The 24,633-nt window shown below is 40.3% G+C and overlaps 1 protein-coding gene across 1 annotated transcript in view; it reads right to left on the bottom strand.

The window, feature by feature from the left end:
- zfpm1 (zinc finger protein, FOG family member 1) overlaps window positions 1–24,633 on the bottom strand; it is a 106,784-nt gene that overhangs the window by 39,518 nt on the left and 42,633 nt on the right. Inside the window, exons 2-3 of the mRNA XM_042410998.1 lie at window positions 19,447–19,593; window positions 12,091–12,228 (exon numbers count right to left, since the gene is read on the bottom strand). Of these exons, the coding sequence (XP_042266932.1) occupies window positions 12,091–12,228; window positions 19,447–19,593 (285 nt within the window). The remainder of the gene's footprint in view (window positions 1–12,090; window positions 12,229–19,446; window positions 19,594–24,633) is intronic.

Here is a 24,633-nt window from a genome sequence, read left to right as displayed (position 1 = left end):
TTACTGTTTTTTTTTAACTCAACATATCTGTTTCACCTAAAACACAACATAATGTTAAGTCAACATCTTTGTAAAAATGTCTACCATCAAGAGCTGCAACGATTAGTCGATTAGCTGCCAACTATTAAAATAATTACCAACTTTTTTGATAATCGATTGATCGCTTTGAGTCATTATTTAAGAAAAAATATCCAAATTCTCTGGTTCTTGTTTCTGAAATGTGAATATTTTCTGGTTTCTATGCCAATAAACTGATTATCTTTGCGTTGTGGACTGTTGGTCAGGAAAAAAATCAAACCAAACAACTAATCGATTAATTAAGAAAATCATCAACAGATTAATCGATGATGAAAATAATCAATAGTTGCAGCGCTACTACCATCACTATGATGTTAAAAAATATTCCTATGATACTTTTCAGTCATCAGTATTGCATTTATACCCCATGACTTTACTTTATCCACATTTATCTTAGTTTTAATTTATCATATCAGACTGTACAGTAACATACATTCTGTTGTAGCTACTGAACAGAGAGTCATATCAGGGTTAACAGTCGGATGTAGGTAAAGGAGCACCCTGGCAAGTTCAATAAAAACATGTGCACAAGTGTGTTTTTCTGTGAGAGGAAGGTTATGTATGCACACATACATATATACACCACATCACTTGGTGCAATCATCCACTCTTCCGTTCCCATCAAAAGACCTTACAATCTCAACACGGATCTCGTCCTGCCTCACCAATACCCTGGCATGGATGAAGGAACGCCACCTTCAGCTTAACCTCTTTAAGACTTAACTCCTTGTCATCCCAGCCAGTCCCTCTGTACAACAGATCAGTATCCAGCTCGAATCAGCCCAACTCATGCCCACAGAGTCTGCCCAAAACTTGGGTGTTACGATTAATGACTGACTAACCCTGGCCTCGATTGCTTGATCATGTTGATTTTCCCTGTTTAACATCAGAAGGTTTAGACCCTACCTGTCTGAGCATGCAGCACACTGGTACATGCTCTCATAATATCATGCATTGACTACTGCAACTCCTTACTGGCAGGCTTCCCTGCATGTACGTTCAGACCTCTGCAGATGATCCAGAAAGCGGCGGCGCGTCTGGTCTTCAACCAGCCCAAAACAGCACATCTCACTACACTGTTGATATCCCTCCACTGGATCCCAGATGCTGCCTGCATCAAATTCAAAACCCTGACACTCGCTTACCAAACAGCAACTAAAACAGCTCCCACCTACCTGAACTCCCTAATTCGGGTCTACACTCCCTCCTGCTCACTATGCTCTGCCAATGAAAGGCGCCTGGTACCACCACCACAAGGGCCCTAAGTCACTAGCTAGACTCTTCACTTCTGTAGTTCCTCGGTGGTGGAACGAGTTACCAAACTCTGTTCGATCTGCAGAGTCCCTCTCAACCTTTAGGAAAAAGCTAAAGACCAAGCTCTTTTGCCTACTCCTCTATACCTGATGAACTTGTAAAAAAAAATAGAAAAATATTATTAGTGTCTATGCTCTCTATGCACTGCCTGTTGGCACCTATGTCCTATAGGGCCTGAACTTAGCTTTATGGCACTTACTTGCGTTGTTCTCTCCTGACTAGATCCTTGCTTGTGTTGTATTAACTCTCATGTGTATGTTGCTTTAGATAAAAGCATCTGCCAAATGAAACTGTAACATTGTAAGATATACAGGATGTGGTGTAGTGGCTGCAGGAGAAGCCAGGAATCTGATGGGCTGGTAATCAGATGCCAGTGTCCTGTTCTGCCACCAGTGCTAGGTCTGCCATGGGGTGTATGGGAGCTGCTGGGCTGATAGCAGCTGGACAGCATGGAGAAATGTCCCTTTAGATTAGAGCCCTGCGCCTATCAATCATCAGGGATGGAGTAGGGCAGTGACACATCACAGACAGGCTGGAGAGAGGAGATGTGTGACAGTGTGTGTGTCAGTCAGAATATGTGGTGTAGATCAGGAGTGGGAGATGGAGGCAGAGGGCGATACTGGCTTTGAGTGCTCCTCATGAGTTCCTGCCACTAAGTTTATAAGTAAACTTTTCACTGCATACATGTTCTCCTGTTCGTTAGTACTGAAAAAATTGATCCTGAGTTGTTTTAGGTTGCTGTAATTATATATTTGTTATTTTGTGCTGCAGTGGAGGTGACCAAAGGCACAAAAGTGGATGAATTTATTCATGAGACTAAAATATGCCAAATAATAAACAAAACATAGAAGCATTTACTGTTTAACAGTTTTATTTTAGCACTGCATCATGTAAACCATTATACACAAACACCATAAAGTCTTATTTTTTCAAATAGAAGTTTTGTAATAACACAGGGTAATTGGTTATGTGCGTGTCCATTGCTTTGTTATTGTCATGATGCCACTAAGAAGAGCTCATCACAACAACCTCATGCCAGATATATTACTTCTTTAAATGTTACACCCTCATTAAAGACAGATTACTAAAGTGTAAGTAGTTAGAATAACAGCTGCAGTTAAGATCCCAGTGGGCAGCCCTAAAAATATGATATGATAGAATGCTACTGTATCATGACGCATTGTATAATAAAAAGTGATATACTGTATTTACATGTTATAATATTCCTCCGCATATATACTGAGCCAACAGCTCTACACCTGCTGTGGAGAAAACTGCTAGGGGCTAATAGTTGTATGTTATCTTTCACATCAGCTACTGCACTTTGCTAAATTAGCCTTCTGGCTAGTTAACTAGCTAACAAAGCCATAAACTACTACTGAACTGAAGCAGGAATGAGGACCAAAGGAACAAGTGCTAAAAAAAAGAAGAAATATTTTATTTCTGTATCAAAGTTTTACTTTTTACAACAATGTTCTCCAGAACTTTTTTCTAATTGGGCTTCCACTGCTACCAGATCAACTACAATTAAAGGAATAGTTTGACATTTTGGGAATTTGCTTTCTTGCCAAGAGTGAGAAGAGAAGACTTCACTCTCAAGTATGGACTCTCTGCTGGTCACTTGGCAACCTCACGGTGATGACAAAGTCACTGCATCCGGACACAAAATACTCCAGTATGTAAACCCCTGTTAAACCCCAACTTCTTGTTCTTACACTTGAGTTTTTGTTTGGATTACTCAAATGACATTTCACATGTTAACTAGTGCTTTAGAGATGCTGGTTAGTGGAACTGGTTTTAGTTTCACAGAGCCAGGCTAGCCATTTCCTCCTGATTCTAGTCTTAATGCTAAGCTAAGCTAACTGTGTGCTGGCTGTAGCTTCATATGGCTGTGTATGACCCACATACAACACTGTTCCTGTACTGTGTGTTGATGGGACAAAAACAGGCCTCCACAAAGTCCCTTCAAACTGCAGTCTACTCTGAGGTGTCTGAACCCCGCTGACAAGACAAGCCCTCTGGACACACGACAACCAATCATCATCCCACAGCGTTTTGATTGATGGGTGGAATTGACAGGGAGCTTGCAGGGACACATTCTCCTGAGAGACATGGGAGTCTGCTGGCTGGAGATATGGAGGAAGGTTACAGAAGAGACAGAAGTGAGAGTACAGTATGCCCATGTGTGTGAGAGATGGATGGATGTGGGTCAGCTCTGTATATTTGGTAATGAGGGGTTAGATGTGGCCAATATTACCTATTTCGTATTGTTATCCAATATTAGCTACTGGGCAGTTCTTGTCATCCAATTCCTTACCTTCCCACCTTCAATTGGTCTCATTCCTTAGTCCTCCATCTCATCCTCCTTCACTCTCAAAGCCTGTATCTGATTGTATCGCTGATCCAGTCAGGGTTAATTTTACTGTTTGCATCAGGTATTTTTACTGACATTTCAAGTGCAATTTTGATTTACCTCCAAATAACGTGGTTTAGATAATCTGGATAAACAGCTGTCTGATCACCTGACATTGTTGTAGTGATGTTACCATGATCCCAGATTTCAGTTATTACTTATTACTGGTGAGTACAATATTTTTATAACAGATTTAAATGATGGTCAGAATTCTGAAAATAAAACCTGTTTTTTATATTGAAATGATCCTTCAAGGAGAGCATTGAAAAGTGTTTAAACTACACTGAACTCAAAGCTGTGATGCTTTGAGTACCTTAGTCCACAGAGCCAACATGATGGCCTCACTGTCATTTCTTCATATTATATCTTCCTCATCCTTCTATATCTTAACCTTACCCACTTCCCATCCCTCACCTCTAATTTCACTATCTGAATTGCACCTCTTAAAATCTCTCACCCCTCATCTCTCTCTCTCATTGATCCTTAAACCTTCACCCCTCTTTCACCCTTCATTAGTTATCTCTGTACCGCAAACTCAATATTCTTTATTCCATGCCGCTTCTCTCAGTCTCACATTCTTCTTACCTGTCTCTCATGCCGTCTTCTGCCTCTCCTCCTTACAACCTCTCTTCACTTCACTACACTTCATCGCTCTATCCAAAGTTCACCCCCTTTAACCTCGGCCAGTCTGAGAGATAACATCTCTTCTCAACGCTAGGAGTTAACTGTCTATGCTCCTGGTCTACCAGATAACAGATAACACACATAAAACGTAACACACACACACAGATATTTAACCTTAAACACTGCAAACGTGTCAGGAAAACACAAACTTTATCAAAAAGTGAGTAGATAAATATTCCAGGTTTCACTGAAAGTGCAAAAATCTGATACCTATGATGTTAAAAGTGTATGTTTGTTCGCCAAGAGAAGAAGAAATGCTGTTGTCCTGTTTCCCTGGGAAGAACAACAGGGCATATTAGGTTTAGGAGTTTCTGGATGAATATTGCCACAAAGAAATGAGCGAACCAGCAGCAGTGCAGAAAACTGGAATCCTTTACACAAACATCTTATCCTTCAAACGCTGCACTCAGCCATCCAAGACTAGATGGAGAGAAACAAAAGGTCTTATCACATGTGGACAAAGTGATGAGGGTGCACCTTGTGCTGTTCATGGTGATTTCAAACGGGGGGGGGGGAAGTTGCTGTGCACAGTATGCAAATGTGACACCGCCAACATCTTCCTTCCCTCACCCCAAATAAATTAGACTCTCTGCAGTGATAATTACGCATATAGTGTGCCTTCATGCTCCATTATAATTAACTACTGTATGATAACCCAACACCCACCCACTACATACACACACACACACACACACACACACACACACACACACACACACACACACACACACACACACAGTGCCTGGTAAATAATAATAACCATTATTACGCCTGCCATTATAATGCTTTATTGGAGGTAATTTAAATTACTCTGTTGGGGAGGATAAGGAGTACGGAGTGCTGGGCAAGCAGGAAAACACTCTCCTCGCTTGGCTGCCTTCTCGGGGCCACTGGAGTAGACAAGTTGTCAGAGGGTGTGAGTGGACAGCCGGAAGAGGGCCTTCTTTGTCATCCATGTCACACACACACACACACACACACCAGCTATTCTTCACTGAGGAGGAATTCAGCCAGGTGCTCCACTACTACCCATCTACCTCTTGTAGATGTATTTCCCAAAAGAACTGCAGAAACCACAGAGTAGCTCCCTGAACTCAAAACAAATCAGTTACAAAAACTGAAAATGATTGATTCATTGATTGATAGATTAACAGAAAATTAATCGATAACTATTTTGATAAACCATTAGTTGTTTCAATCATTTTTAAAACAAAATTACCCAGCATCCCCTAATTCCAGCTTATTGTCTGCTTTTCTTCGTCTTATGTGACAGTAAGAGTTGTATATCTTTAGGTTTTGGTGTGTTGATCCAACATTTGAGCACCTGGACCTTTAGGAAACTCTGATGGTAATTTATCACTATTTCCTGATATTTCACAGATCAAACGGCTGATCAATGAATAGAGGAATAATCAGCAGATTACTGAATGATACTAAATAATTGTCCACTGCAGCTCTCTGAGATGGGTTGTTTAATCGTTCGACAAAGTGGTAATAAATGAAACCTGACAACAGGGATACAACACTTCAGAAAAAGCTTCAGTGAGCTTATGTTTATGGAAATCATAAAGTGCACAAAGATTCATAACCTGGTGTTAAGTGTAGGGCTGCTGATTATTTACAGTATTTGTCTGTCTATATAATGTCAAAAAAAAATAGTGAAAAAATGTTCTAGATCATTTCTTGATGTCCAGGTTGGTTGAAATTGCTTGTTTTTTTCTGTCTGACTGTGTAAAATCTAAAAATGATACATTTATTCTCACATTAGACAAAGGAGCAAATCCTCACACCTGAAAAGAAGCTGGAACTGAGGAATTCTGGGTATTTTTTGTTGAAAAATTACTTTATAAGCTATAACGTCAAATGGTTTTTTATTTGATTATAAAACTAGTTGTTTATTATGAGCACAAGACTCTCAAAGCCCAATCACTTTTACACTGAACTCAGCATGATGATGGCGTTTGTTTAACAAAGGGAGGAAACTAGCCAACAAATATGACTCCCTTTTACAGGACGATGGATGGTCACCCTAGGGTGTATGTGCTGTCCTGTCATGATGCTACCAAGATGATAATGCCCTCACACACTCGTCTCTATCATTTAGCATCCCGATCAGGAGCTCCAAACACCCGTTGAACCTGATGGGATGTAATGTAGACTTGTCTTTTATCTCATTAGATAAAATCCATACTCATGAACTGCTGGATGTTTCAGTTATTTTGTCCATCACTTTTAAAATTGAAATGGATATAAAACACTTTCTCTGTTTAGTTATAGATTCTCTTTGGCCACTGACAATGGATTTATAAGGAGAGAATGTGTGGGGACCGCCAGCCAGCCAGCTAGCAAATGACAAGGGATTACTGTGACACCCATTTGCATATCAAGAATTTTAAGCAGCGAGGGAGAAAATATCGAACCCTCCAGCCTGCAAGGTCATTCAAAAGATAGTTTCTTTTTTCTTCTCTTCATAATTTATTTTGCATATCATGCAGTATGGACACACTGTAGATTAAAAAAGACGGCTTTAGCATATCATACCATCCCTGATAGGGACCGGCTCCCACCTAGACTTCTCCTAGACTCCATGCCACCACCACACCCTCATCAAACTGACTGGACACACACACACACACAGAGAGAGAGAGAGAGAGAGAGAGAGAGAGAGACTTGATTGTTTTAAAACCAAGTACACATCGGAGAAAAGAAACTGAAAATTGCTGAAGCCTCTAATCCATTCCAAGTTTATCATCTCTTTAATTTTAATGTTTTTTTCATATCAATGGAAGCCACAAAGCCAACATTTTGATAGCTGCTGTTGGCAGAAAATGGTAAAAAAAAAAAAAAACAGGGGAAAAACACCAAAAGGACTGCCTTGACTATCATCTATGACTAAGGAATTTATTCAGATTGACATATAAACAACTCATTACACACTGAGGAGACAATGTCAAATATGTCGATTGAAAAATGTTGTCCAGTAATGAATTGTATTATCTTTAAGCAAGAAGAAAAACACTGAGCGAGAGGATGAATTAAAAATGTTCTGTTGTTGTTTTCTCTGTTGTATGTTAATATCAGTCTGTCTGAACAGTAATAATGACTGCCACAAAGAATTATTTGAATAAATTATTTGAATAAATTAAGAGATTATCATCATAAGCTTAGAACAGAAAGGGACATTTTCCTATCTAGGAATTATTGTATTTCAACTAAATGAAATCAGGGTTTTTTTTTTTTTTACCTTTGAAATTTTTAATTTATGCATTTATAATACAGTCTGTCAGGTCAGCCTTAGGACCTCAGCGCCTTAAGACATGACAGAGACTGTCACATATTTACACAAACAACTAGAGAAGGGTTCCAGATAGATGGATGGAAAGAGGTGAACACTAGAAAAAGGCATTGTGACTGTCTGTGCTAGTGAAGCACACAAAAAAAAAAGACATGGTAAGGAAGGAAAGAGAAACATATGGAGACAAGGTATAGAAGTAACACTATGAGCTTCTCTCTGTTCTCTCTTGGAGGCACACAGAGTTTCTACAGTCTTACAGGAACACTGATTATGTCACCAAAACTTCTGTAAAAGGGTAAAAGGAAGGAAAAGACACACCCATCATAAATCTAATTTATCATTGTGTTGCATTGTGTGTCAAGTCAGTGAACCCGAGGCTATAGCAAAGTCTATATATCTACTAAAAGGATGCTCAATTAGTTTCACATGCAGTGGAACATTAAGCTGGGCAGACGCTGTGTTTTTATTCATCTTGAACAATGTGTTCACTCACTCTAGACATTTTCATCTTTCTACACGGCATTTCTGTGCTCACACTATATGGAACTATTGACTGGTCGTGACGTGGGAGCTCACACTGGATGTGAACGTGGAACCTCCTATAGATTTTGTCCAGAGACAATTCCAATAAAGTTTATTTAAACAAATTCAACTTTACACAATCTCAAAAAATGTAAGAATGGCAGTGTTACTATTAATGGAAAGCAAGGAGAAAAATAAAAAAAATATGAGGCTGCAGATGGCTGGAAGATGCAGACAATATGGTCTTTCTGTCTACAGACTACAGTAGCCACGACATGTAAATACTCTACTGCTCCAATAGTGTTAAACAAACTCACTACAGTTTAACACAGGTCTTTTGACAGCAGCCATGTGACCCTCTCCCCCAAGAAAATCATCAACAACCAAAGTCCAAAAATTAGTCTGAGGAGACAAATTCAGTGTTGAATCACACTTAATCAACACAGTGTCTTCCTGACTTTAAGGTGCTCTTGAAGATCAAAAAGCTGTTCACACAAGAAAAGAAAAGATTCTTCAGGCACTCTTTGACATTTCAAACTGTTTTGTTCGACTAAATAAAGGCTTTTCATAACCCGTTTCACCTTGATCTGCCCAAGAGTGCCTGAAAACATGTTCTTCTTGTTACCATCTACTATCATCATCTATCAAAAATCCCCAAAGCTGCTGTTATTTAACGCTTATTTTTATGATTGATTAATCTGACGATTATCTTTATCGATTTAATGATCATTCTAGAAAGATTGGAAAATAGTTAAAAATGGAGATCACAAGTTGCCAGAACCCAAAGTGACTGAAGTTGCTCATTTTATCTGAGTAACAGTCCAAATTCCAAAGATCTGTGATGATATAAAACAGAAAAATAGCAAATCCTCACACCTGAACAGCTGGTTGGTTAAAATGTTTGTAAGTCAAGTAATAGGTTAACCAGCTAGCTAATAAGCACTACTGTTGCTAACATACCAGGGATGATTGTACTAAATGTGAAGATGTGTTTCAGTGAGGTAAGGATGTAAGTTGCAGATTTGATTCCATCATAAACACATAATACACAAAAACAAACTATAAACAGCATGTGAAACACACAAGTATGTTGTATGTTATATGTTGTAGTGACACTACTGGACCACTGACATCACTGGCCTCAAAACGACCAAACTGAAAAACCCCCCCATACGATTAAAAGCTAAGAAATTCTGGTCCCGGAAGCGAGTGTCTAAAATCAACAACAGTGAGAAACGAGTAGAATGCCAACTCTCCCAGAGGAGATAAAAGCCTGTTTATTTCCATACTTTCTCTCTCATCTGTTTATGGGAAATGTCTGATACATGTTGAACATTTTGTGTGAACAAGAGCACATTAACCAGTGACTCCAGTCTCCACTATGACATGCCGGACGGGGAGGAAATGAAAAGAAGAAACAATGAAAAAGATGGGGTGAAAAAGAGGGAGATGTATGTTGTTGAGGGGGGGGAGAAGGAAAGGAGGGGAGGCGGGAGTGGGGCTGTTAGTGGGGTTGTTAGCGGTGATGGAGAGACCAGAGGAGGAGAAGGTGGATGGATGGAGGAAGGGAGGGAGGGAGGGAGGGAAGGAGGGAGAGAGGGGAGGTGGAAGAGGGAGGGAGGGGGGGGCTTGACGATAAGAGAAAAATTCAGACCGGTCAAAGTTTCCTTTTTGCCAATCGTGCTCCTGATAAAGACAGCGCCTGCTCCGGAGCTGATAGAGGGGCTATCTCTCTCCCTTACTCTCTCTCCCCCCCCTCCCTCCCTCACTCCCCCCTTCCATCCCTCCCCCTCGCTCACCCGCCAGTTAGTTTGTGAGGAGGAGAGGAAGAGAGAAAAAAAAAAAGCGAAGGGCCCTATCAGTGCAGCATCATGGTGCTACCATCAACCAGCCACCGCGCAGCAATTAATATCGCTCCAATTACTGTTAAAGGGACAAGGCTGGGACAGGACGATAATGAACACATCCTCTCTTCCCCACCAGAGGAATTAAAATACACGTGCACACACGTAAACACTCGCCGACACACACACACGCTCCGCGCCGTGTAGACGCACGTGCACAGACGTACATAAAACGTGCGCAGCTTGAAAAGGAAATAATGCCAGATAGTGCGGTAATCTTCTTGCATTGTTTAACTCATTGAAGACAACAGACAGAGAGAAATAAATAACCAAACAAACCTTGATAAGAGAGGAAATAAATAATAAAATTATGGCGATTTACTTGTTATCTCCTCTTAGCCGCGTGGTGTGTGTGTGTGTGTGTGTTTTTCTTACGAGTTGAATAAATTTCCCCTGGCCCTGTCACATTCACATCTCCTACGGGGGGGGGAGGACAACACCACGGACCCCGAAAGACACTTGGAAGAGGCAACATGTACGCTAACAAGACGGAGGAACATCTCTCACACACACACACACAGCATATAGAGCTGCTAGGGTCCTCTTGAGTGCATGTTACAGTAAGAGCTGAAATGATGGTATGCTGGTTGGAGTATAGACGGCACACAGTTTGCATGGAACACCAACATTTAGTGCTCTTTGTCTAGTGATGTTAAATATAACAGTGTGGAGGTTGGGGGGGGAGCAGACTTCTTCCTCACACATCATCACCTGACTGAACCGTTTCCGATTAGTTAGCGAGGAGAGAAGGTTATTGATCAATCTCTGTCATCCTAGCACATTTGTCTCTTGTTCGGTTTTACTGTAGCTAGTAAGTGACTACATTTCTCACTGATTATGCTCTTCGCTGTGTGATGTAGCACCTCTGTTCTTGCTGGTGGTTAATGTTATACTTTACAAAAATTGTAATGGCATTTATTTCAGGTGAGAGAAACTTTGAAAGACAAAGTATGGGAGATTTGACTTAAGCTTAGGTTCATTCTTTAATAAGAGGATGAGACTGGCTATATTCTGTTTTTTTTTTTCTTTTCCCTAAACTAACACTGTCTCTCAATACTTTCTCCCACCCTGTATGTGAGCTCCAAGCCCATTGATTCCTACTGGTAAGGTGTATATTTTCATACATTCATTTCCTAAAACAGCTGGTCGCTGTAGTTTTTAACAAACATGACTAAATGAGGAGGAAATTTGTTCAGGACTATTTTCCGCAGTGGAAGAATACATATTTGGTGTTCTAGTGAGTATGTCTGGCAGCAGGGCAGTGTGTGTGGGATTGAATCAAAATAAACTAGAGAGTGTGTGTGTCCATGGTAATGAAGAACATGTCACCCGGTGCAACAGTGTGACTCACTGATGTGCTTTTATGCATTTTTTGGACAATAATGGAGCTCTACGACACAGAGGAATAAGATATCAGACAGCACTTAGTAGATCATTTCATTGTTGGTTTTGGTCTTTATACGGTAGTTGTTGACAATAAAAAAATATAAAATATTATCAGATTTAACCTTTAAGATGAAACGAGTTTAATAAAGCAAGAAGTAAATGTGAAGAAAATCTATAAAAGCTTTAACAAAATAAAGTAAAATGTTAATATCCCGACCAAAGAAGGCCTGTTATGCGAGTACTGTGTTACATCTTCAGTCCCCTCAAGTATGTAAACAACACCGGAATAAACTTTGAGTGAAAGAGAAAATTTGTGCAGTAGTTCAAAATAATCAGACAAATAACACTTTCAATATGAATATTAGTCATGCCGTTTCAAATACTGTGAAAGTTTGGTTTCCGTTTGTTTGACGTTGAACTTGAATATCTGGTCATCAGTGTTATGAAAACTACACTACACTGATGACATGTTTACTGGCTGCATATGTACTAACCTGGACCCCTCCACTGTAACACGTCCTCCTCTTCCTCCCCGTCTTCCTCCTCCTCCCCACCACTGTGAGTCGGCCCTTGCTCCTCCCCGTCCTCGTCTTCGTCATCGGGGCCTCCTCGAAAGTCTTGCGTACTGGGCTCTGGACACACAAAACAAAACACACACACACACAGTCACGTTTAAATCGTCGTAGTCGAACGACTGTCGAGTCAACCTGAAACTTTAATATCGGCCTTCGAAGCTTCGCATCGGTGTTTGTCTGCGTGCCTGTGTCTGGGGCAGTGGCTGTTCCTGTCTGTTGATCAAAGGCAGCGGTGAAATGACTCCCCGAGCTGTGTAACACAACACCTCACCACGCAGAGACGGACCCTTTGATTCTCTCTGCAACTCTGGAGAATCAAAGACTCATCAGAGACGACGTCTTTACTCTCTCTGCCTTCACTTCTTTTTTTTTTTTAAAGTTTTGTTTATGCTCTCTCCACCTGTCTTCCACCGCTTTTTCATTCTCTCTTCATCAACGCCCACCATCCTCCCCCACCCCCCCCTCCTCCCCTCCACTGAATGTAGGGAGGTCTCATCACTCTATCTGTGCATCTCCTCCTCCCCTCGGCCTGTCACCTTCAGCAGAGACTGAGGCTGCCTGTGTTCCCTCTAATCAGCATTGATATCCCCGCCATTGATCAAGCTGATTACACAGCCTCCTGCTCGCTGATCAAAGACATCCCTATGTGTGTGTGTCTGCACGTGGCCGGACCTGCGTGTGTGTGTGTGTGTGTGTGTGTGTGTGTGTGTGTGTGCTTCGATCCTGTGTATACGTTCATCCATGCATGCATACGATATGTGAACCCTGAACTTTGCCTGTGCAGCTGTTATCAGCGGGTTCATCACAGTGCAGTGTCCCTCTCTATTAGCGGGACTCATGATTAGTTAGATTAGATTAATAGTTACATCACGGCACCTCAGGCTATCTGAGCTGAAGATCTCTCTCTTCTTGTTCTCTGAGTCTTGCATCATCAACGGGCCAAGGGTTAGGGTGACTCAAAAGCTGACTGCATGGAGCTGGATCACAAACATCTCACTATTAATCTTAATAATATTTAGTGAATTCATCTTACTAATAATTCTCACTGCAGTTGTGGCAAAATTAAACAACTAAGACAGGCATTTCAGTTGATGGGTATGGGAACTTTTTAAGGATCTCAAAGGCTGCTCCTGATAACAATGACTTTCCCTTCTTGTTGCAAATAAATGATTGGTTGGTCTTGTGTTGGAGGATACAAAAGGAAAGCACAAACGCTGTAAGGTGCATCCACCAAATGTCACACCGTATAGCCTATCAGGTGATTAATCACTTCACTTTAATGGCCATATGATGAGAGTCTGTGGAATTTGTTTTTGTTACAGCGGGGTAACTTAGTTCATAGTTCTAAGCAGCATTACACAGACAGACATCATACATGGACAAATATGACACAAGATATCACACATGCAGGAAGCACATGTCCAGACAGATAAGTTCTTAAACTTAAGTTTGTACTAAAGATTCAAGAGAATTTCTAGCATTCATCAAAGTCCTCGCTTTTAGTTTTCTGAGATATGAACAAAATATGCAATTTTCAGCATCTCACTTCCTTTCGAAGCATTTCCGCTTATTCTTTATATTTTATATATCTCCTCTGATGTGACTGCTGACACTGATACATTTGTCATGTTTTTGTTTGCTGACAGCTGGGCTTGAAAGTCCGTAGTGTGAAATTCACGTTTTTGGGAAGATTTTTGGGAATAAAAGTTGACACAAATGGAGAAGAACAGGTTGCCTTACTTGGATGTTTTAGGAGGATGAATTATGCTAATGATCAAATGTCATGAATCTCATCATAAACAGGTGACATTCATCACACTTGTGCAGTTAAGAGAGTTTGTTGTATCAGACTTGGAACAAAAGCCAGAGACTTTTAGGATAAGAATATGTCCATCTTGAATAGATGTAAAAATGAGTAATATAATAGTGAGGATGATTCATACGTGTCTTGAAATCCCAATCTACTGCTCACTATTAAGTAAACTATTGAGTTGTAATTCTGCAGAGAATGGTGAATGAATGAATGAACATCATTCTACTTTGAAAATAGTGTTGAACACATATTTCCAGAGAAATATGTTGTCGCCTTAAATTGATAGATCCATATAATATTGTCTTTAACCAACACAAAGCAACTTACCTGTAGCTGCACAGTGTAGATGTTAACTAAACTGCCTCCAGACATGTTTTAAAACATAGAAAAATACTCTGTCTGATATGGTCTTTCCACAAAAAAGTTCATTTAACTAGTTAAAAATTCTTAAAATGGCATCAAAATCAAAAGTTTTCCTGCTGGACACTTCACTGTAAAGTCTATTCTCAGTGTTTGTGCACTGGAGGCTTTAAGTTTACACATCACACTTGTGTTAAATTGAATACTGGACCAGGATTGGCCCCAAACTAGTTGTGATGTCACAAATCATGCTTGTAGGTACACTGATTTAAGGTGAGCGCTTCAGCAGATGAATGTGGAAACAAACTCTGCAAATACGTCACTGTGCACAGAGAGCATCGTCCGACTGGAGGAAGAAGAAGAAAAGGAGGTTTGAGTGGAGGACTTTTAAGAATTTGACATCAGAGTTTGTTATAATTTAGTAAAAATACTGTTTGTATCAAAAGGTTTGATAGAAAACTTTTTTGACACTGATGTAAAATGTAGTGATAAGTACACATACATGTCAGTCAAACCTGACTTTAGAAATTGTAATTTCTGCTTATATTAATTTAGTGATCAAGTCAAGTATGAGATCAAGTCGTTGGAGGAAATATGAGTATCATATCTGCTGTGAGAATGCACAGGGTTATAAAAGTCATTATCTTTATAACACCCTAAATTCAAAATGCGATTACTTCACTTTCTCTTCCCGTCTTTTCTGTCCTTTATCCAAAACCCCTCCCCTCCACCTCCTAACTTCTGCCCTTCTCTCCACACTTCCTCCTACCTCGCTCTGTCCTTCCTCCCTCGCTCCGTCCTCTCTTGTCCTGTTTTGTTCACTCTCTCCCCCCCCCTCTTCCCCGAATCCCGCCCCGTCTTCAGCCTCCACCCCGATAACACCTCAGCTGTCTGCACAAAGGCCGTGTTTACCCTTGCATTCCCGCTCCGATAAACAGCGATAGAGCCCGATCGATACCGGCCATAAACGCCCCACGACCACGTGACGCCCTCACACTCCGCCGTTATTAATGTAACAGCTGAGAGATTGGATCTGCATCGTCAAATAAATCAAAACACACGCACACACACACACACACACACAAAAAGAGAGAGAAGCAGATGCACACATACACACACCATCCATCTTCACATCACGTCCACCTTTCAACCTCCTCCGCACGCAAACACTCATACATGGCGACATACTGTACACACACTAAAGCAAGCAAACCCCCCCCCCCACACACACACACACACACATACACACACCTCCCCCCTGCCTAAACAGTGCCATTATTTTCAGCTATAAATCACATTGAATGGCACATTGATTTTATCCTGCAGGGGCTGAAGCGAGGGAGGGGAGCTGGAGACACAGTTATTGCGTTTAATATTATCAATATTATCTCCCATATCATCTCAGACAGGGAGGCAGGTATCAGGAGGAGTCGACAGACACTTTTCTGCCAAACTCCCCTCCCCTCCTTCTCGCCCTCTCTCCCTCCCCTCCCCTCTCTCTTCCCTCCCCCCCTCACCACCTCCTCCCGTATAGTGAGACAGTCTCCATCAATCTGATAAGCTGAACTTCCCCTGTCACACCTGCAGGGCAAAGTCACCCAACAATCTCTCCTCCAAACTTCTACACATTTCTCTTTTGCTTCTTTTCTGACTTTAATTCGGCGTCTTGTCTTTTGTATCTTTCCTTTACATATGTGCTCATGCAGTCTCCATGTTGATCCGACGGTGATCTGTCTACACCGGCAGCAGTGTAGAGAGAATGCACGCAGCAGCCGCAGTCATGAGTTCTACGCTGGATCCGTTCAGCCACAGTAGTCAAACCTTGCAGCCTGATACACTGTTAATGTGCTGCAGCATATAAACCTGAAGTAAGAGCATTAGAAAGGGCCATGGCATGCAACAGGGGTCCCCAAGGTGGATTGGAGCCAGGGATGTTGTGGTTATGTGGCATGTGTTGTAATCATTCTGTAATCATCCTTTAGTGATAATGGTAGATGTAATAAACGTGGTATATTGAGTTAGAAGTGGAAAGCACAGTCATTAGCTACTGTGCAGGTGTCAAAAAAAAAAAAAACATGATCTGCCACGACTACTAGGCCTGAACTTCTCTAATAGTTCTGAACATTTATTTCCACTCCCATTTTATGTGGATGCTCAATGAGACACACACAACTTTTGATATCATATATGCATTTTTTACTATTTCAAGCCAAATTTCCAGAGACTTTAACCAAAAAAAAAAAAAAAAAAAAAATTGGCCCAAATGAGGGCACGACAATTAGAGGTCAAAATGAGGTAACATACTGACTAATCAGGCAAGAAGTGGATTTTATCAGGTTTCCTGTGATGTAGAAGTATGATTGCCTTGTTATGAAAAAAGGAACTTCACTTCTTTCGACGGATTGCTGCAACTGTAGAGCGATTCTGAGAAGAGAGAAGAAGAAAAAAAAGAAAAAAACTCACCACAACAGAGACAGACATACTGAACGCATGCTGAAGTCTTCCTCAATAAAGTTCAGTGTGTGTGTGTGTGTGTGTGTGTGTGTGTGTGTGTGTGTGTGTGTCGCTCCCATTGTATCAGCATTAATAAAGTGGCTCTCTGTGTCAGGTTGAGGAGGGGGGTGTTATAGAGAGAACACAGTGCTTGGTCCTGTTACTGGTAGAATGTGTTTTTCTTGCTAAAGTTATCGAGGGCAGTTATCGCCAGCGTGTGTGTGTGTATGTGTGTGTGTGTGTCTCTCTCTCTCTCTCTCTCTCTCTCTCTCTCTCTCTTCCAGATGGTGGATAAGAGGCCTTGCCTTTATTAGCCAGCGCTGGCCAGATAAAGACCTGGTATTGATCCCAGGTTGAAAGAGCAGGTTCGTCAAACATGGCTGATTTACAGAGAACTGATAATGGCAGCGCCGGGCAACCGAGGAACCCCAGAGAAGAGAGAGAGAGGAGTAAATCAACAGTGTGATGGGGAGGGGTGTGTGTTTGTGTGTTGGGAGAAGGAGGGGGGAGGGAGGGAGGGAGGGTGCAAAAGGCTAAAACACATACACACGAAAAAAAAAAAGAAACAAAGACTCCAGGTGAGTTTGCTATCGACAGACAAACTTGCGCAGTATGCCTGAGCTCTCTCATCATCTTCTTCTTCTTCTTATACAGTCTAATACACACATAACCGACCCCTCACCTCACACACACACACACACACACACACACACCTCTAGCTAATCTCTAATCTCGTCTCGATTAGCACCTGACAGAATTTCCATGGGTTTATCAAACCAAGCCAACCAACAGACGCTTATCACTTCCAGCCCCAAAAATTTCACAAGAGCAGGAATTTTTGAGATTAAAAAAACACAGCTAGTGAAATCTTGAATAAGTGAAAAGAATATGACTGAAAACTCTGTTATCACGCGGTACAAGGGGGGGGGAGGGCTCGGGATAAGAGGTGCACGAGGGGGCAGATTCACCGGAGCCAAGATTGAAGCCACAGAATTTTTTTTTTTTTTTTTTTTTTTTTATTCGTTTAGACACAATAGAGATAAAAGAGTGGTACATGTGGAAAGCTGCAACCTCATAATGGCTGTACAGTCTTTTTTTTTTTTTGTTGTTGTGTCTGGGTGATGTTAACTGTCTGCTGACAGATAACAGGTAGACGTTAGTAGATGAGAGAATTACTTCAAGTCTTGATATTGTATCTTGCTGTAACCACAATTAACCGCCGGTAAACTAGACATCTGGATCATTTGAGTAGAAGAGCTGTTCACTGCTGATGCACGCTGTAGGAAGTATTTCTTTGCTGGAAAGTAGTTCCAGTGAAAACTGTTAGGTCTGAGTATTATCTGCTATAAATGCACAGTAACATTTAAACAGTGGCACAGTGGGACTGATGGGTGGTGAATGATGCGTTTGTTTGTTTGCACTCAGTTCATTCAAGGTTAAGTATTTCTACCATCCACTCTGTGCCACACTTTGTACTCTAGAGTCTAGAGTCTTTAACTTGAATAAGTTGAGGAGCAAAGAAGAGTCCTTGTCAGGTAGTTGATTGTCATGTGAATTGGATAGACAAGTATGTTATGATAATCTATGTCCAGTATTACTGATGTATGTAGATAAAAAACTAAAAAACAAACAAAAAAGGAAATCATTGGAATGATAAATGATCAGGAGTTTAACTCTGCTGGTTTGATGAGAGGTCTATGACAGTAAACTGAATATTAAGGATGCAACTAATGATCACTTTCATTATCCAATAATATTCTTGATTAATCAATTTATTGTTTGGTCGACCAAATGTTAAAAATGAGTTGTTTCAATTAGCTTGTTTTGTAACACCAACAAAAGATATCTGAATGACTGTTATATGTGTAGAAAAACAGCTGATTCTCACATTTAAGAAGCTGGAACATATTTCTTCTTGAAAAACGACAGAATTGATTATTGATTATCAAAATACTTGCCAGTTAATAGTCTGTTAATTGGCTGATTGATCAGTTAACTAATGGTTTCAGCTCTACTGAGTGTTTTTATAGACTGTTGACGTGATCTTTCTGACATTTTATAGAGCAAATGATTAATCAATGAATGGAGAATAAAGCGATTGTTCATTGAAGCTCTGGCAGGTTAAATAACCATTATAAAAGCTCAGATCTGTCAGGATGTGTTGTGATTGGTTAACAGTGCAGTTATTTCACATTTCAAATGCCAAAGTAGAACATTGTGTAACTTCATCTTCACTACAGTGATTCCATTGAAGTGAATTGATTTCTGAAACGTTATTATAAATGCTGGTGTGAGGGAACCTTTATGGGGACAATGTGAAGTATAAGGCCGGTGTCACAAACAAGCCACATTCTAGCAGACTTTCAGGTGATCTGTATGGATTTTAACAGTAGACATTATGTAAATTTATATATTTTAAAGCTTAAAAACATTGCTTCAGAGGCACAGGGACAGTCTTCATGAGGAGCGCAAGGACAAAATATTTAAATTCAGTAGATGATACTTTTATGATCAAGCAATCAGACAGGAACGAGGCCTACATCTGCGGCTCGTTCCCTTCTTTTTTTTTTTCCAGCCGATTCCTCACAAAATCATCTTCCGTCTCTCACCTTCGTTGTACAGCGGCGTGTACGGCGGCGGGCTGGAGCTGTCGCCTTCCCCGGAATCGTCTGGGTCCGACGCTCCTCCCTCCTCACCTGATAGGCTGAGGTTGTCCGGTGTGTTCTCCTCGCTGCCGTCAAGATCCCCGAGGGAACCTGCGGGAGGACGAGGGAGGACGGTGAACCACTGAAACCGTACTGACACTGCTTACATTTACTGAGTCTGGAGATACATGTGAGGGATAGACGGGTGGATGGAGACACATTTGCAGCAGAAACAGTATTTAAATAGTTTATTTAAAGCTTAATTGCACTTTTTATATACTTTATTATATTTGGTAACACTTTAAGTCCTCCTATTTAGCATTTATAAGCAGTATACATAACACACTAGAAGCTACTATAAGGATATTTAAGTGTTTATTAACGTGCAGCATTTGTCAGGAAGTTCTCCTATGAAGATATATTATCATAATTATATAATAATATAAATATTCTATACTATTGCAACTGTACAGTCAAGTGACCCATATTCAAAACAGATCAGGTGGTTGCTACACAAAATGCACATGAATAATAAGAGCATCATCCAAAAAGTGTGATAAAGTAAAGCACTCTAGAGATCTCTCTCTCTCTGTGTGTGTACTGAGAGAATAATATTACACTGCAGCTCTGTAGAAGCAGAAGGATTTGAGTTTAATTGGCTTCCCATGAGCCTTGAGCCTAAACAGAGTAGTGCAGGAGAGGTGAAAAATAAAGGAAGTGAGATTGTTAAACAAGCTACTTATGATTGTATGTAGGAGGGAGAAAAAATACCCTAAACACACTGATTTATATATATATAAATATATAAATATATAACTGGACTCCTTCAAAAAACGGTTTCAATAATTGGACACACTGAACGGTCTAATCCAGAAGATTAATAGCAGAAGCCAAGGGGGACCTTAAAGCCAAATTACAGTATACCTAAAATTGTAGCTAAAAGAGTGATTAGTGCAGGGCTGATCTGTATCAATTACAGTTTCATAATCCCTGCTGACCATAGTAATTATACAGTACTTTTGATCTATTTTAGCCTGTTTGAAGATTATATCCTTAAAAAAATGGAGTCAGTTAATATGGATTTAATGTGACTTTTTTTTTTTTTTTTTAAACTGCTTCATTAATAACACTCCCTCTATAAGATGAACCTATCAGTCTGCTTTAAACGCTACATTAAGAGCTCTAAACCTTTGCTGTTTGTCTGTATCTAAAGAGCGCTGAGTTATAGTTATTAGTGTATCCGGGCTCGCTGATTCGCTTTCTATTACGTTCGATGACATGCTGCATTCTCAGCTCCCGAGAGGATACTATGATAGAATGATTAATTCGGGGGGGGGGGGGTTACCGTTGCTTTTAAGAGGATTAGGGAGTGCTGGAGTGAGACAGAAATGGTTAATACAGCGCAGACTGTCAGGGGAGAAAACAACACACATGCATAATGATGATATATTGGAAAGTCAAGGAGGGTGGGCACATTGTTTTTGAATAAGTGAAATTAATACTGAGAGAAAAGATTTTTTTTTTTCCCGCCTTTCTCCCTAAATCCAGACAGGTTGTAAATTAATTTTCATTAGGTTGTGTCGAAACCAATAGAGGGATTGTTTCGGAGCTAAAGCCGTGACTAGGGGCGTATATATTTACAATGCTGGAACAAAGGAGTCTATAATCTATACAAAGCACACAACAATACCCGTGAATAAAGAAGCTTGTAGAAAAAGGGAGAGGCAATTTTTCTAATTCTGTTAATTTCACTTCCAAAGCAATTAAAAGCAGGCAGAGATAATGCTTGGAAACAATCACCGGCTGACAAAGTGTTTCTGTCTTTGTAAATGAAACATCTTTAGGCTAATTTCAACTTCCACGCCTGCATGGTTCACTCTAATTTCAGATAAAATTAACACAGCTAGATTTGGACCTTCATAAGAAAAAAAAAAAAAAAAAAAAAAAAGATCGATCCTGTACACAATATTTTTAGAATTCGGTCCATGCTGCCTGAGCTTTGCTAGATCTAATTTTCAGTATCTGTGAGGACATTTTCATACAATTAATTTTCCTTTAATCATAATTGTACAAAGGGACTTCTCTGTATAAAATTCCAATTATATTTCGTGTTTAAAATGTAAGTTTGAATTATGATTTCTTTCCTCATTACGGCTCTGGTTTAATGAATCAATCGCTGCATCACTGCTTTCAGACATCAAATGGCGCGGAAAAAGTTTCAGCTCCCCTCTTTTATCCAAGGAGAAATATTCTCTCTTTCTCCTTCTCTTCCTGTCTCGGATAGTTGGCAGAAAGGATAGCGGGGGCCTCTGTGATAAAGCGCTGCACATTCTACTTCATTTGCCAGTTTAAAAGTTAAAGCCTTATTAATTGTTACGCCGTGATATATCCGACAGGAAAATTGGACTGAGCTCATTCAAGAGATGGAGAAATAATAATAAAAAAAAAAAATTAAAAAAAGACATAGCCCACATGTGTATCTCTGTAGGAGGGACATCAATTAAGTTGAGACTTATCCAACAGCACCGCTCAACTTTCTAGGTTGTGAACTGAAGAGGGAGAATCTAAACTGTTCATGAAAAAGAGCCTAAAGCTTCCACTTAAAAACTTCACATTCTCCAGCGGATAAAACTTTCTGTGAGATGTTGAAGAATGAAAGTCCAGAAATATTTCACAGCACTTCATGTTTTTTTGAAGAACGTTATGTATGTCTGATTGAAGACCGACGGTGTAGTCAGGACTTCAAAATCATGCTGAGAAAGAAGCTTTTCATCATTGATGAGTCTATCAGTTACTGTTTTTATTTGTCTTTTAGTAAATCATTTGGAGGAAAAAAAAGACAAAAAAGATGACTTGACTTGATTATTTTGTCTGAACAGCAGCTAAAAATCCCAAATACATCTGATGTAATAGCAAACTAAAGCAATGTCATTTCAAATTTTGCATTATCGATACAAAACCCGAGTTTTGATCATTTTTCAGAAGCTTAAGAATATAACAATAAAGACCAAAATATGACAAACCTGTTTAAAAATCTACCTTAACAAAATCAAATGTAGCAGAGATTGAAATGAGGCCCGTCTGATCAAATCACAACAGCTGTCAACGCCTGATGATCAGCTGATAACTTGAAAAGCATTAAGCAGTTATTTTTTGATATTCTTACTTGATGCATGTCTTGAGGCAATGATAAATTAATAATGGAAACTAACTGATTGATTTCATGTTTATCACCTAGAAATGAAAAGGAATAAATAACGGATAACGACAGCTATTTGGATGATTGATAAATTGTTCGAATCGTTTTTATGCTAAAATGTTAAAAATTCTCAGGTTTTCAGAGGATTTTCTGCTTTTTTTTGTCTTATGTGAAAACAAACTGAATCTCTCTCATCTTAAACTGGTGACCAGACAAAACAAGCAGACTGATCTCAGGCGTTAGCAAATTCACTTTTTCTGTACATTCCATTCAATAGCCAGACCTATGTGAGATCAAACTCAAGACCTGGATGTAAGGAGTCCGATTTAAAGGCCCGACTGTACACAAGCTCACACTCATTTCCTCTGCTAACATTTTACAGCAACAGAGGACATTATTAAGGTATTTCTGGTTAACAGAATTTAAATTAAGGACAGAATGATAGAGGTCTGGTCTTGAAATAAAGTTACGAGTCCCTGTTTCTTGAGGAAAAACACAGTGGGCACTAAGATGAGACCAAGACAGATGTTGTAGAAGAGGAGTACTTGAGCTGCAGCGCAGAGACTGCAGCTGTCTGTCTTGGAGGCGCGAGGAGAGGCAGAACAAAGTGCTGCAGCTGATGAAGGCACCAAAGATACTGCTTTATTAACTCTCCGTCCACATCAAACCTGCAGCGAGCAGCTCGCTGATTAAACACAGAGACAACACACATCAAACCTGCATGCTCAACAAGCCTGATTAAACAGACGCAAGCCTCGCCGCTCTCACGCTAATAACCCGCCACACAAAAAAATACATTAGACCTGAAAGCAAGAGAAGCACAGGGAGAGAGAGGGAGAGGCGTGCTTGTATCAGAAAATCACTTGAGACTTGAGAAGAAAGAGAATTTAGAGAAAGAAAGGAGGAGAGGATGGGAAGGAGAGGAGGATGTGTGAGCTCTCTCTCTAGAGAGGAACTGAGGTACCTGACACCGAGTCACGCACTGGAGAGCAGCCACTTATTGATCAGAGTGAGGAGAATTACCCACCACTGAGGAAATACTTTTAATCAACTTTGCACTTTAAACATTTCCCTCAACGCTGCATGGGCTCTTATCACAGCTCCATGGCTAGCGTTCTCTACCACCAACCCTCACACAAGAGGGGCCCCTCCACAAACCCCATGATATCGATCCGTTATATTCAGCTTCAATAAAAATCAGCTTTTTCTCCTCAGCCTTTAGGATCTGAGCTGCTAACGACTTCACATTGATTATTCTGGGGATGACAAACTCAAGCAAAGCAATAGATTTTTTCGACAGATCTGAAATCCCCGGGACTTATTGACCATCCCGCACATCTTCACATCTAATGTGATGATAAAATACCCAGAGTGCAGTGGGGGTGGGCGGGACAGGTGATGGCTGGCTGTTATGGCCTGCAGGCTGAATCAAAACAGAACAAGAGGTTCAACATTTAAATGATACAGGATATAAGAGTTCTCAACTGTCTGAAATGTCACATTGTATTAATAATGTCACTGAGCCCCCAAAAAAACAGATTATACTTCCACTGCATTTATCATTTCCACATGTTACAGAAGAGATGGAACAAAAGGGTTAGGGTTATGTTTAGGGTCAGGGCTAGGGTTAGGGTTGGGGTTAGGTTTAGGATTAGGGTTAGGGTTAGGGTTGAGTTTGGGGTCAGGGTTAGGATTAGGGTTGGGGTTAGGGTTAGGGTTAGGGTTAAGGTCAGGGTTATGGTTGGGGTTAGGTTTAGGGCTTGGGTTAGGGTTAGGGTCAGGGTTAGGGTTAGGTTTAGGGTTAGTCAATTTGTCTTTTTTCATTAATCATTTAGTCTAATAAATGTCAGAGATGTCTTGCTCAGCATCACCATTTATTGATCATACTAACATTTTGGTCCCTGTGGACCTTCATCAAGAGTATTTTAAACAATTCTGACAACAATGATCTT

Source organism: Thunnus maccoyii, chromosome 5, assembly GCF_910596095.1.
Source record: "Thunnus maccoyii chromosome 5, fThuMac1.1, whole genome shotgun sequence".
Lineage (NCBI taxonomy): Eukaryota > Metazoa > Chordata > Actinopteri > Scombriformes > Scombridae > Thunnus > Thunnus maccoyii.
The sequence above is the reverse complement of the archived record's forward strand: the minus strand, read 5'-3'. Positions and strand labels throughout refer to the sequence as shown.